The 15,244-nt window shown below is 36.7% G+C and overlaps 1 protein-coding gene across 5 annotated transcripts in view; it reads right to left on the bottom strand.

Moving 5' to 3' along the window:
- UTRN (utrophin) overlaps positions 1 to 15,244 on the bottom strand; it is a 594,587-nt gene that overhangs the window by 337,065 nt on the left and 242,278 nt on the right. For all 5 annotated transcript variants that reach the window (XM_037894924.2, XM_043543078.1, XM_007056268.4 and 2 more), the window contains 6 exons: positions 14,538 to 14,710; positions 7,764 to 7,914; positions 6,191 to 6,366; positions 4,714 to 4,849; positions 2,238 to 2,387; positions 998 to 1,082 (listed from right to left, as the gene is read on the bottom strand). In XM_037894924.2, the coding sequence (XP_037750852.1) occupies positions 998 to 1,082; positions 2,238 to 2,387; positions 4,714 to 4,849; positions 6,191 to 6,366; positions 7,764 to 7,914; positions 14,538 to 14,710 (871 nt within the window). The remainder of the gene's footprint in view (positions 1 to 997; positions 1,083 to 2,237; positions 2,388 to 4,713; positions 4,850 to 6,190; positions 6,367 to 7,763; positions 7,915 to 14,537; positions 14,711 to 15,244) is intronic.

Genomic DNA, 15,244 nt, shown 5'->3' with positions numbered 1-15,244 from the left:
CACAGTGGAATACACATTCATACCAGCACTCAAAGAAGAACTGAAGTATTTCTTCCATTATGGCTAGGTCCAAAACTAGTACTTTTGGTGGAAAATCACAAGATCTTTAAAATTCTCAACACAGAGCTCACCTCAGACACAAACAACTTAGCTACTGCTTAAGGTCTTGCACAAATTTAGCAATTTACAGCTTGGCCTGATGTCTGGTTGGATGGAGCAGGAACAACAACACTTCTAGTCTGGTCCCTATCCCTTCTTTCAACACTCAAACCTGGTTACATTGAGGGCTCCCAATCTTACAAGTCAGGTGGCTTAGGGACGTGCGTATTTTAAAACAAACACTTCAACGCATCACCAGATCACCTTCCAAAAACTCCACAAATTACAACTGCTCTTGGTTTACTTAGTTCCAAACAGATAACAAGTTCATCAAGCAGAAGTTCAAACCATGGACATTTGCCTTCCAGTAACAAAAATTATGAACCATTGTTCACCTAACAGTCTTGATTTCAACTCAAGTCAATACAGACCCTTGACAGGCTGAGATTATAACAAAGTGTTTTGCTCCATTTAAGTTTTCCTTGGTAAGGAATTTTGAAAAACATTATGAATCCATTTACTTAATTTCAGATTGTAATCTCTTTCAGGCAGGGACTGTATTTGTTGTGTGTTTGTACAGCACCTAGCACAATGGGTTTCTGGTCCATGGTTGGGGTGCCTAGGCACTATGGTAATACAAACAACAAACAAGCAGTTTTATTAATCAATAGTCAACTCTCAAGCAACAACAAAAAACTGTAACCTGTCCTTTTCCCCAATTAAGTGCTCCAGTGTTGCCAATAATACAAAAGCAGTCCTAAATATAAGGATGCAAAACCTTCATATTATAATCTCCACTTCACCTAAGTTAGTACAATTATTATTTTTTACTGCAAACAGGATTAAACTTAACCAAATTAGACATGACCGTAAAATATGTTTTCTGCTCATCACTCACCAGAAGGCTTTGCCTGTGTCACAAGATGGAGCTGCTGAACATACACCTCGAGTTCTCTCACTCTGTCAGGTACCTCTTTGAACAACTATAGCACAGAATGCAAGTGAAAAAAATACCCGTAAGAATGTTTGCTTTTTAACAGCTACAAAGAAACACTTATTAACATAGCTAAACTACTGATCACAAAATATACAAAAATACTTACGCGATGTTTACAAAGAAGATTTCTTTAGACAGCAAACAAAGCATCATAGAAACCAATCATTTAATAACCACAAGCAATGTCACCCTGTGCTCAGATTTCGTTTTTATATCTATCTATAGTGTAGTGTTTTATATATGTGTATGTCTGAGTTAAGAGTCAAAAGAACAGAATTTAGAGACAGGTCAAAGACCATCTTTTCCGCCCAAGTACCCAAGCTGTGACCCATTCACTGCTAGTTGAGATATTAGCAGAGGCACACAAGATTGTACCGTAATATGAGGTGAGGTTTTTTAAAAAATTTAAAAAATTATCCGACTACTAGAGCCAACCAAATTTAGTTACACTATTATTTTGGGGAAAGGAAAGGAAAGGAAAGGAAAAAGGAAGAGGGTTACTTGGCTTGAGGAGGCAGCAAGAGAGATACAGGCATCTTTTTCCTCCCCACAGCTACCAAATCCCTCTTCCCCCTGGTAAATGCTCAGATTCCTGACCCACAACCAAACTGTCCCATCAATCTTCTCACACAACCTCAATCACACTACTCCAGTCTCTGGTATTCTCCTATCTTCATCTGGTTATCAAGCCAAAGAGGTCACATTTCATTAGAATTGCTAATTCCTACTATCTAAAAGGAAAGAGTTTGGTTTTATTTAATATTTGCTATGATAATTGCAAACATTCAATTTCTTAAGAAGATATTTTGAAATATCAATATCTAATTGATACTTTACAGCTTGTTTAAAAAAAAAAACACTGTCTAAATCTAGCTCTTTGAAAGAAAACCAGTTCAACCAGAAAGATCCAAACCAAAGGAGAATTCATATGGATTGAACAATTTTTACATGAGTTTAGCACTTAAGACATGGAACAGTACTTATGCTCTACACTATGGAGTCTAGCCTGCCCTCGACGTGCATGGACAGCTTCCAAAAGCATTAGTGGGAGTCACACGTGTATGGAAAGGACGACAGACCTCTATCTAATAAACTACTAGACATGCTGATTACACATAATCAATATGGAGAAAATACACACCTTGTTCCATTTCATACTGATAGTCCTTAAGGTGTCAGAAATTCTCTCTTTTTCCTGAAAACCAACGCTTTTATCTAAAAGTATCTCAGGTTCAGTTCTGTTCAACCATTTCAGTTTTTCTCCTTGTACTTCCATTTCCTCAGTTAAGTCCTACAGGGGGCAAGAGAGAGCTTTAGTCTGAAGATGACTGTGCATGCGCGCGTGCAGACACACACACACTCACTCACTCTAATAAATGTTTTAGTTAACTAAAGAATTTGACATTTGGAGTGTTCATTAGGAAAAATTAACCAAATCAAACAGCATATAAACTAGAGATCTAATAACTAAAGCCCTGTGTGGATACAAAAATTTGTATCTGCATCCAATCTACAATCCGCCAACAACATCTGCAGATATCCGCAAATTTGCAGGGCTCTACTAATAACATCCCAAACAACAGAAAACATTCAGATTATTTAAAACCTTTACTTGATTATCAGAATTTATTTTCTTCCTACATGAAACACAAAAATCTGAGGAACTGAAACTAAAAGAGAATAGCAAATGGATCTGCTTTTATACATTACTCATGAAAGCTACTCAACTGCTATATGCATACTTTGGTTTGGTTACCTTTTGGTGTAGCCAATATATTCAGAATTATAAAGCACTGATTACCTGTGTCTCCATCTCAGTTAAAACTACAGTCTGTACCAGTTTTCAAGTCTTTAAAAACTAAGGCCCCAATCCTGCAACAAGCTCCACACAGGCAGACTCTTGAGGCTTGTGTAAAGAGTTAGTGCACAGCAAGCTGAGGATGTAAATCTACAGCGCACGAGCCTGCTAAACTGAAAAGTTTCCTAGTGCACGATAACAGGGTCCACTCAGCTACTCAGTATGCAGCAAGTTAGTGAGCTGCAGATTTACTCCCCTGTTTGCCACAAACTAAGTCAATGTCTAGAAAAGCACACATGCAGTTTGTTGCACAATCAAGGCCCAAGATTGCAATGAGTTTTTTTAGGGTGGGGGGGGGGGGAGGGAGAAGAGAGGTTAAGAGGAAATTTTAAGTAAATGGTTTTGAGTAAAAAACCTCATTATCTTATTTTGATCCCTGAATCTTCCCCCCTTATTCACTGTTGCCTGTGTTAATGTTACATTGCAGGGCAGATCCAGCAAAAAGTTTTTCCTGTGTGTAGTCCCTAACTGACTTCAATGGGATTATACATGGGAAAAACGGTCTGGGTTCAGGGCCTTAAACTGTAAGCACTGCACAACAGGTCTTCTATTTGTCTGTAAAGCACTTAGCACAACTAAATAAATAATTACACTGTTAACAACAAGGACAACAACATGTATGCAACCATTTATGCATCCAGATTTTTATATAATTGACGCTCATCAGACTATCTGAGTGCCTATAATAATCATTAGTAATACTTTCCTAGCAGGGTTCGCGGCCCCCAAAGTGTGGGTAGGGAGGATATAATGATCACAAAATAAGATTAGCTGGCAGGGAGAATATAATGATCAGGAAATAAGATTAGCTTTAATAACGACTGGTTGGGCACTATACAATGAACTCTACTCGAATGAACAATTGATGTAATTGTAACCAATTTACCTCATTTAAACAGGTTTGGAGGAAGTTTGATTTTTGTATTCTATTTGGGGCTAATAGTTGAAATTTCAACATAGTAGCATTGCCAGACAGACTGATCTGTTCCATTCTATTCAGGTCCTGACAGCATTCTCTCATTATCATGCTCACAGATACAACAGTATTATGTTAGCGATGTTCAACACTGATAAAATTTAAAAACAAAAAGTATTCCATGCTGACTAAAAGGACAATTAAAAAAATATTCAGCTTCCCAGTAGCAGGACACAGGTGTCATTATTTACATATATTTTAGTTGGCTATTTACTTGCTTATTTACCTTAAAGTACAATAAAACATTGACACACATTGGATAACTTTATAGTAATCAAATGCATTGTGATATTAATTATAACTTCCTACACTTCAACCTCAAAAATGTTAATACAACTCCCTTTGATAAGTAAACACACTTCAAACAAATTATAATTACGTGCCCTTGTTATAATTTTTGATGGTATTCAGTCTGTTTAGTCAAATGAAGATATATGATGTTCGCAATTGCCCTTACTATTTCACATGCCACAAATTCTTTTTCTGAAGTGCCAGGTGTTGTTTTTGAACTGAGAATACAACAAAAACACTAAGGTTTCACGGCATAAGTATGTACTGACTTACTGCATCCAATTGCATCTTCTCCTATCTCATACACAACTCTCAGTTGGCCCTCAGTAAAAGCTGTCCCTTATTTTGGTAATTAATCCCATGTCACTTTATGCCATACTATTTTTCTTGTGCCTCTCCTCATTTTGGATATTTGTCCCACATTAGGACCATGGCAGATTCAGAATTAATGAAAGACACACATGCACTCATACACATTTTAATCGATCTTGCCTTTAATTCTCGCAGGTTTTCTTCAGGGTTGAATGTAGGTCTCATTTCCAGGGAATTTTCTACATTTTCCATCCAGCAACTAAACTCATCCAACTTCTTCCTGTAGTCCATTAGCTGCTGATCCTCTCCTTTCAGTCTAAAAAACACAAATCCCACAGCGGATAAAAGACTCAAATGAAGCAAATCAACATACATGATTAAATGGAGACAACTTGATTAAAAGTGGAAGAAAATACATGTTTACTGAGAAAGACACTTGCAGCAAACCTAACGTTTGCAAAATGTCACATTCAAATACTAAAGCCTGTTGAGGTGTGAGACATACTGCTATAGCAGCAAACACATTCCCACACTACCTCCAATGTGACATGCAGCTCTCTGTTTTACACTAATCAGAGTTACCAAAAGAGTTGGTTTTGCTGATCAACGGATTCTTTCCTCAACCATAAAAAAGCAAATCACATTCCAACAACTATGGCTTAAACTTTACTTTAAAAATCTCCGAATAGGTTTTTCCAAATAAAATATTAAATTAAAAAGTGCACATGAACCAAGACATCACAAAGCCAAGTTTCATCAATTACTAGGGCCTAATTTCTACAAGACACTAAAAGACCATTGTCTGTGAAAATATTCAGGAGAGCCTCTAAACATGCAAACGTTGGAAAAGGACATTTTCTTGTAGTGAAACTTACATGAAAACTTACTCAGGTTTCGCCTAATATAATAATCAAGAAGATTTTATTTATTTTCTATATTCAGCAGAGAAGACTAAAAATTAGATTTGTTTCAGAAAACTCAAAAATAATATTAATTATGGGGATTTAGCGTCACAATTTCTATTAAAATTAAATGACACACAGGCATTTCATATCCCACATAGATATACTGAAAATGTGTACATTTTGCTCAGACTACCCTAGAACTTTGATCTTTTACACAAAATTTACAGTAGTACTTCAAAATGGATTCTGATCTTATTTATAAACTGTCCATTCAGAAAAATAAACAATTGTGTATGAGTCTTTCAACTCTTACAAAAAAAATATATTTTCTCTTTGTGTCCTCTATTACTTTGTTTTTGGATTTCAGACAATACGTTCAGGTTATTGAAAATTAAAGAACAGCAGAAATGTACTTACAGCTAATTCCTCTGGGTAAGGTTGAACTGAACGTAGCAGTGGTCCCTCCAAATAAAGCGATTTTGCAGTGAAGCCATTTTAAGTGGAGAAAACTGGGGGCCCCCCACCCCCCCGCGGGCTTGTTTGTTCGTGTTAACAGCAATCTGAGTAGTCAATTGCTGATGCTTTTATGAGAAAGTGGTTCTATGAGGCAGTTTGAAAATGGAATCTAAATGTCAGGAAAATTCAGACTAATGATAGTGTGCAATAGAATCCTATACCTCCTCTGGACTCTTCTAATGAGATTTTCCCCATCATATCTGCTCAGACACCCAAATTTCTGATTAACTTATTACCTCTGTTGTCTATCCACGATCTCAGCAGTAATTGCTTTCCAGCGTTTATTTAACCCCGCCAGTTTTTCCTGCAGGAAGCTCCCATCTGTAGTGGAGAGTTTCTGTATGATTCCTTCCCCAGTTCTGTTCAGTGCTGAAAAGCTGGTCTGATGACTGCTGACTCCTTCTTCAAGTTCCTGTCACAAGTATGAAAACCATGGAGAATTTTATTACTGACCTAACCTGACTTTGATTTATGGTTTATAACATTGAGAATGCATCCTGGCTGCATATTATTTTACTAAAAAGAGCATTTTAAAGCAACTTTACATCAACAATATGCAGCTTTAAACGATTGATTAAATGCTCGTTATAAGTAAGTTGGCCTAGACTTAATAAATATTTTTAAAAGACTGATGCACAATTGGCTATTGAATACAACTGAATACAGGATAAAGGAACTGGCTTTTACATGGTTAGTATTAGCATCTACATTCATGCCCTGATGTTTTTATTAAGTGCTACATTTTTTTCTTTTTTTAAAATTGCCCATAGATTAAAATTATTTTTCACCAGTTATTCTCTGAACTTGTGTGCACCGTGTACTTGTAACCTTACAACACTGTAGCTGGGATAATTTTGGCCATGCTACCATAAGCTGCGGAGATCACAAAAAATCCAGGCAACTGAGGAAAGTCAGATAAAGTCAGGTTCAAACCTTAACCTATCCCTCGGAGCTAGAAAAAGCTTTTTACATTATTAGTACAGGATCTCTTTACGCCTAGAACAGAACTGACGACGATTCCAGGAAGAGAAAGGAAATGCCCTAGAAGAAAACGCCCAACAGCACTAAGAACAAGAATAAAATTCAAGCAATACTCAGTGCATCATAAATTTCTCCTCTAAAACACAGGTATTTAACATTTGGATTTCTAAAATATAGATACCTGCACATTGCTTAAGGTATTTTTTTATTTGGGGTTTATTTTAAAGTTATGCTTTAGCCTCTTGCTTTTAGCTAAAACCTTAATTTAATTTTGTAAACAGAAAAATTGCTTCCCCTTTCTTGGTGATACATGAGAAGAACCAGGAAAACAAAATCTGAAAAGGTAAAACTAAAGCAAATAAAATTACATTTTTCTGGAGTCTTTACACAAGACAGTTTTATAAAAACAAAACAGTTGTGCTTGCTTTCTGCTCACAATGGAAAATTATAGATATATAGATAGCCAATTATAGATATACTGATTATTTTTAAAAGTATACCCAATTAAGGAGTACAGTACACATTAATACTAATATATTTTTAGATGTACCCAACTGAACCTTCATATAGGAAAAAAAAAATCAATAGAAGACAAGGACAAAAGCCCTGTTTTCTAACCCCTGATTAAAAAACTTTTAAAAAAAATTAACTGAAATTACAATCAGAAAAGCAATTTCAAGTTACACACAGACCTATTTTCCTGCAAAACTTTAGAGGACCACCACAATTTCAATATAAATTTTTATTCATGGGCAGATTTGAATTTTTGGCCCAAATCCATGCTCAACTTTTGTCAGCTTCCCTGTCCTTTGACTGAAAGCCACGTACCTGCTGATGCATCCCAGCTGTCTCCAAATCCAGGCTACCATCTGCAGCATGGGCATCAGCCAGTAACCCTTCAGCTTCTGTTATCCACTGTGTGAGGTCATTGAGATCGCAATGGAACTGCCTCCAGTCTTCAATTGCTCTGTCAAAACAACTGTTGGGGAACAAGAAAGGGTTTCAAAATTACCTAGACTGTTTCAGGGAAAAGACATGGGCTGACCTATTTATATTTAATTTGAAGAGTAGTTAATTCATAACAACTTGTCCTGCAAAATAAAAAGGCCTGATATATTACATTTAAGTAAGTCTTGTACACTGAACAGTTCCTGTCATTGCACTGACTGCGAAAACCAACCACGCAAACCATCACTGCCTGCTAAATTGAAGGAGCTGAGGGCAGGGCTGAGGAATATTTGGTTTCCATGACTGGGGAAATAAAGATTAATTAGCTGCAGCAAAACTGGTCTGCAGAACAATTTTTTAAAATAGTTCATACATCAGAGGGCATGAAAAATTAAATATGATTAATTGCTCAGCTTTGGTTTTTTGCTCACAAAACCACGATTTCCTGCTGCCAGAAGCCTTAGAGTGAAGCTGATCTTCATCACACTGCACTGATTGTGAGTGTTACCACTCCACTTCAATTGGATCAGAAATAGGCCTGCACACAGTAGGTCCCACAGACTTTAGTACACGGTAAGTTTCAATATATTTTACTTTTGCAGCATCATTAGTGTTAAGTTTAACTTAAAAGGCAAACATTTTCTCTGGCATGCAAAAGGTCAAGTACAGTAGTAGCATAAATGACGTTTTCATAGTAGCTAAAAGGACAGCGACAGTAGGCGGACACAGGAATTTTTTTTTTTTTTTAAACAAAACCAAGAATATACTCTTCAGAAAACCATCTTAGCCAGGCACGTGACTTTTATAATTTGTTGAGTGCTGACAGTATTTCTGCACTGTGTAGTAGATAAGATCTCTGTCCCCAAAGGATTTACAGTCCACATAAGACAGAGAATACAGAAGAGACAACACACTGATGGACTAGATCATGTCTCACTTCAAAATACTGCATTTTGTTTGCCTTTACAAAATATAAAACAGAGGGAAGATATCCTCAGCTGGCATAAATCTGCATAGCTCCATTAATGGATCTGGAGTTGAGATCTGGTATGAATTTAAGAAGGCAGTTCATTTTTGAAGACCGAAATTAAGACATGGTACTAGTTTGCACAGTAGGAGTATGAACCATTTTTCCATAAACTTCAATAGGAGTTGGATCTAGAGCTCCACTAGAGAGGAAAACCTCAATGCTTATGTATACAATGATATTTAATAAGAAATAAGTTTCACTTGTCTTTATATCATGAGATACCAAACCCTACAGATGTGAACCAATTTTAAACTGTGAACACAGCATCTTTTTGCCAATCTCAAATTTTTCTTTGGTTTCACACAACACTAATATATGTTTAATTCATCCTTATATTTTTGAATTCATCATTCTGACTGGCCATCTTTGTAGACAGATTTGGAGTACCTGTATAAGTTCAGATATAAGCTTGATTTAATTGTATCCTATTAGGAAATACCAAATCTAACTTTTCAGTTATTTACTTGCTGTGATTTAAAAAGTTTCAATTTTGATGGTTGCTGATTGAGTTAGATCTAATCTTTGCCAAGACGCATGCATATTTCCTGGCCTAGATTTTTTTTTTTTTAATGTTTGTTTTACTTTGTTTGTATGGCTTAGTTTTAACTATCAAGTTCAGTTAAATTGGGTTAGCTTACATCTTACAAGGATTGAAGGACAGGCTTATCTGGGCTTCAACTTGTAAACATCAATGATTCCCCCAAAATGAAATCTGTAGCTTGTAATGCAACCCATTTAGAAAATGAGCAACATTTAGTTTTACATACAGCTTTAATCTAAAAAGTTTTGCAAACTGAGTATACTTTAGACAAGATCAGTGGTTCTCAACCTATTTACCCTTGTGGAATGCATACATAGCTTTCTGGATGTTATGTTGGCAGCATCTACACAATATATATACTACCTGTATGGCCCTGAGGCTGTCACATGAGCCGCAGCTGTGTGCTAATTGGGCCACAAGCAGCCCACAGGTTTATGAACCATTGAACTAGGTACAAGCGTTCTTGCTTCAGAGATCACTGTTTATTGTTCATCTTTTAAAAGCCAATGAATGAGAATGCAACACCTTCTGATTTCTTCAAATAAACTGTTATAATATCCCAACAGTAACATTTTAAGAACCGTGGGCCTGGTTAGCGACTCCAAATGGCTCCTTCACATTAACATATACAGTGACTTTTACATTTAATTTATTCATCACAAAAAAAAAAAAAATCAAAGAACACACAAACACATTGGGAAGGTTTCTTTTTTCACTAATTCCCATTACGTGCTTTGACTTCCCCAACACACCTTACTTTAAGAAATTAACCCAGTAAAATGATCTCTACAACTAAATGGGAAAACTAGTTCTCTTTTATTGCCAATGGAAACATTGGAACACCTAAGGAAACATTTGAACACCTAAGCAGGTCTCAATGCACTTGGTGAACACCCTTGGAGCTGACGACAGCTCGTAGGGAAGTACTGTGAGATGGGTCCCTGAAAAGAGTGGGAGGTGAATTGGATAACGTATCCCTCATTTACTGTGCTGAGCACCCACTTGTCTCACATGACATTTTCTCAAACTCAGTGGAAAAGGGACAGGCATGTTCCAAAGGCAGTTGATATAGTTAGTGTGCAGTCCTCAATAGAGCAGTCAAAATGACTGCATGAAGTTTGTGTTGTCTGGCAAGAAGGGCTTGCTGTAGACGAAGATGACTAATATCAAGGAAGTCTTGACATTCGAGGAACTATATGACCTCTGCTAAAAAGAGGATCTACAGTAAGGGTGTGACCTAAACTGTTTATCTTAGTCACTGGAGTGTAAACTAATGTACAAAGTATTGAACAGGAGTCTTTCAGTTTGCACCCAGTATTTTCTGTTTCAGGGTGGTAGCCGTGTTAGTCTGTATCAGCAAAAACAACAAGGAGTCCTTATGGCACCGTAGAGACTAACACATTTATTTGGGCATAAGCTTTCATGGGCTAAAACCCATTTCATCTGATGCATGGAGTGGAAAATACAGTAGAGATACATAAATACACAGCATTTGAAAAGATGGGAGTTGCCTTACCAAGTTGGGGGGGGAGGGTCAGTGTTAATGAGCCAATTCAATTAAGGTAGAAGTAGGCTAGTCTCAACAGTTGATAAGGAAGGAAGGAAGGAAAAAATCACTTTTACAGTGCTAATGAATTCAGTGTAATCAAGGTGGCCCATTTCAAACAGTTGTCAAGAAGGTATGAATATCAGCAGGGGGGAAAATTAGTTTTTGCAGTGACCTATGCAATCCCAGTCTTTATTCAGGCCTAATTTGATGGTGTCCAGTTTGCAAATTAATTCCAGTTCTGCAGTTTCTCATTGGAGTCTGTTTCTGAAGTTTTTTTTGTTGAAAAATTTTCACTTTTAAGTCTGTTATTGAGCATCCAGGGAGACTGAAGTGTTCTCCTACGGGTTTTTGAATGTTATAATTTTTGATGTCAGATTTGTGTCCATTTATTGTTTTGCACAGAGACTGTCCGGTTTGGCCAATGTACATGGCAGAGGGGCATTACTGGCACATGATGGCATATATTACATTGGTAGATGTGCTGGCTGATGTGGTTAGGTCCTATGATGGCGTCCCTTTAATATATATGCGGACAGAGTTGGCACTAGGGTTTGTTGCAGGGTTTGGTTCCTGGGTTAGTGTTTTTGTTGTGTGGTGTGTAGTTGTTGATAAGTCTTTGCTTCAAGTTGGGGGGCTGTCTGTGTCATTGTAAAATAGTTTAGACTCTTCAACACCCTTCAAATGGTAAAACTTCACCTATATTTTGCAGCTCTTTCAGAATGCCAGAAACCTGCAGCCAGGAAGAGTACATTGTGGAAATCACAATGTCACTGAACACAAGGCTGTATCAGCAATATCAGTAGCTGCCTGAAGGGATATACTGGCCATGAGATACCCCTCTGAAACTAGAGCCATAAACTGTTCTTTATATTCCTCTGGCAACTTGTCAACAAACTTTGAAATTGTAGAGAAATTAATAAATACATATTTAAACAAAAAAGCCTAATAGTTAGCCACTCTCTTTTGAAGAGAAACGATAGAGTAAGTTTTTTGGTCACATAAATCCAGCCTCTTGAATTCCTTGTCTTTTGGATGGGACTAATCGGATCATTCATTAATGACCATGACCATCAAGGAATCAGAAACTGGATGGAAAAAAATCATCAAAATCTTTTTGATCGATTTGATATTGTCTGTCCACACACTTGACCTTAGGTGATATAGAGGAGTCTGCCAGAGGGTTTTTGCCAGCTCCAGAAAGGCTTCATTAATAGGAAGAGAACCCCTTTCTGTGGGCAGGAGTTGGTAAAACATCAAGGATGCTGTGCAGGTTTTATTGCACAATTTCCATGTGCATTCCTAAGGAAGTGGCTACCCTCGCCATGAGGTTCTGGAAGACCTCTAAGGTCCTTCGGTGTGGGGTGGGGGAGGAGGGGAAAAGAGGAGATGTCCACTTTGGAGTGATGGCTTCATCTGCAGAAGATAATTAACTATGGGTAGGGAACATCCAGAGGTTCCTTCATCATTTCTCCTTCCTCCATAGGGTCCAGTACAGTGGGTGAAGGGATGGTAGCAGGATCATGGTTAGAGGTTTCCTGCACCGGGGGAGGAGTAGACTCTCTTTTAGAGTAAGATCTAGAATCCTTCAGAGCACTCCAAGACCAGTAAGACACTGCACTGCCTGAGTCATCCATGGTGGGGGACACCATGCTGGTGCCTCTTCATAAAAAAACTAGCCCTGTTTCTTAGATCCTGTCTCTCCAATAACAGGTCTAATAGGGCAAACTGAAGACTTCTAAAGCAATAGAGTTTCCTCCCTTTCAGAGACCAGAGAAGAAATGTAGATTTCTTCAGAATAGGGAAGAGCCGTCCCATTGGTGCTCAACGTGGACTGGGAGACACCCACGAATACAACAAAAATGAGGATTCAGGTGGTTGGAATGCTGATCAAGTGGTCAGTTCAGATTATGTCAAAGGAGCCGGTGCAAGTGCTGCAGAAGTCACAGAGGTCCGTGAAAGACACAGAATCTGTGACTTTGAGACTTCCATGACAGATTCGCAGCCTTACTGATATTCTATGAAATTAAATAGGATTTTACTGACTTTTTTTTTAAAAAAAAAAAAGAGAGACAATAATGGTACTTGCTTTTAATTATGTCACCAAAAAAAAAATCCAGAAAAATATATTATGTACCAACAAAGCAAGGATGAAAGAAAATAAAAATAAATAAATATATATATGATATATAATATATATATATATATATATATCATTCAGTCATGTGTATAGTATATCAGTCAAAATACTACCATGGCTGGCACCCTATATATACACACACACACACCCCCACCCCATACAGAGAACAAGCAGCATGCATAAAGACATCCCTTTATGTAACAAATTAACAGAGGAGGATGGGGAGTAGTATTTTTAAATTTCTTCACATGTGTTATAAGATGTGCATGTTTTACAGGGTGAGGGTTTAAAAAAAGTGTTCAAGACTTCATTTGCATAGTTATCCATTCTCGTTACCTCCATTCTCTCCCCTTTTAAATGCTGCAACTACAAATGAGCTCTTTCAATACTTTAAATTTACTAGTACAGCCCAGTTCAACTTGGGAACTACTGATTATAGAAATCGCAATCCTTAGTATTAAATGTTAGCAAGATCAGACCCTTCCAGTTTAATTAATGATAACTTCCTGAATTCCATTAGAACATTTTCACCGTTTTACAACCACAGTGGAAACTTCTTATAAAAATGGTCCGTGCATTTCAAACAATATAGCAGTTTTACAAGTGATTAACTGTAACAAACAGCTATTAAATTATCTTTTAAGTGTAAAACATCCTATAACTGTGTCCAACAGTTAGCTTTCAGTTTAAGATTTTTTTTTAAAGAACTGAAAACATTCATATTTGCTCAGTGAAAATACATGAAATTTAACTTGTACTCAAAAACTGTAGTTCTAACATGCTTAGCCAATCAGAAAAGTTTAAAATACCTGAAAATTTATTATTGTTCATGTTCAACTAAACATAGGAGATATCATCTGTTTTCTTATACATTTAACTTAATTGTTCTTTCAGATCACTCAGCTGGAAGCAATTTCTTCTTATTCAGCCACATTTCAATGTAAAAACATTTACGTCACAGATTATTGCTGTTTATCATGCACACAGTGCCACAGGTGTATAGCATTTTACCAAACATTTAATATATATAAAAGACAACTCAAAAACTTTTTGAAAACATATCCCATTCAACACATTCTCTATTAAACCAGAGCTTTGTAATATCCTTACAAAATAAAAGTTGCAAACATTTTGCTATAATGTAAGAATATTCTACACTATCAAGTAAACCAATCATTTAAGATATTCTAGCTAAGGCGGATTTTTAATAAAAACCGCAATACAGTTTGTATGATAGCCAGTGCTAAATAATGTTCAAAATTATTTTGCAGCATTGAAATAGGAAATGTGCTGATTAAACTCTTTGATTAAGTTTTGTAAATAGTTAAAGTTCTACAAACAAAACAGTTACCACTATTCACATTAAAATATATTCCTACAAAATCAAACAGACTTACCACTTCTGATCATTGTACATCCTATTAATCCTGTCCCACTCTGCATTCAGCTGTGTTAATGCATCTCCTATTTGAATTGCTTCAGGTCCAGATGCTTCCAGTATAACATCAGGTTGTTTCTCATGAATGACTGCAATCTGGTCCCCAAGTTTATCCAAAATGTCTTTTATGTTCTACAAGCACAATGATGGCACCAACCCGTTAGTAAAGTCAACACCAGCAGGAAACAAGAATAGTCAATAGCCCCTTCAAAAAACATTGTGAATATTGCCAGTTGAATAACCAGAAATGGAAGACACTGGCTATCATGGGAAGAGCACCAGCAGTTGATAAATCAACAGAGAAAAACTGTTTCCAGTTGCACCTTTTTAATCGATCCTTTCCACAAGCTTATAAGACAACAGATATTTAAAGCCAATCATTTTTTAAGTTAAGGGAACAAGTAGTATTAGAATGAACTTCGCTTTTTCTCTTATTCTTTTGAGCAAAGATTGCGCTTGCAATACACTGAAGGTTAATTTTTCTCTTTCTGCCTCGTCTCACAAGAAAAGGGTTATTTAAATTACTCCCCACACTCTCTGACATACCCCGAACTGCATTAAAGTAATGTGAACATTTTAACTTTAAAGGACAAAAAGATTTCAGAGTTAATACTGCCAATTCCAAAGATATTGCAGTATTGTGTCTAGGTGTTACAGAACATTACA

The sequence above is a fragment of the Chelonia mydas genome, chromosome 3 (assembly GCF_015237465.2).
Source record: "Chelonia mydas isolate rCheMyd1 chromosome 3, rCheMyd1.pri.v2, whole genome shotgun sequence".
Lineage (NCBI taxonomy): Eukaryota > Metazoa > Chordata > Testudines > Cheloniidae > Chelonia > Chelonia mydas.
Note: the sequence above shows the minus strand (reverse complement) of the source record. Positions and strands in the feature narration are given on the sequence as shown.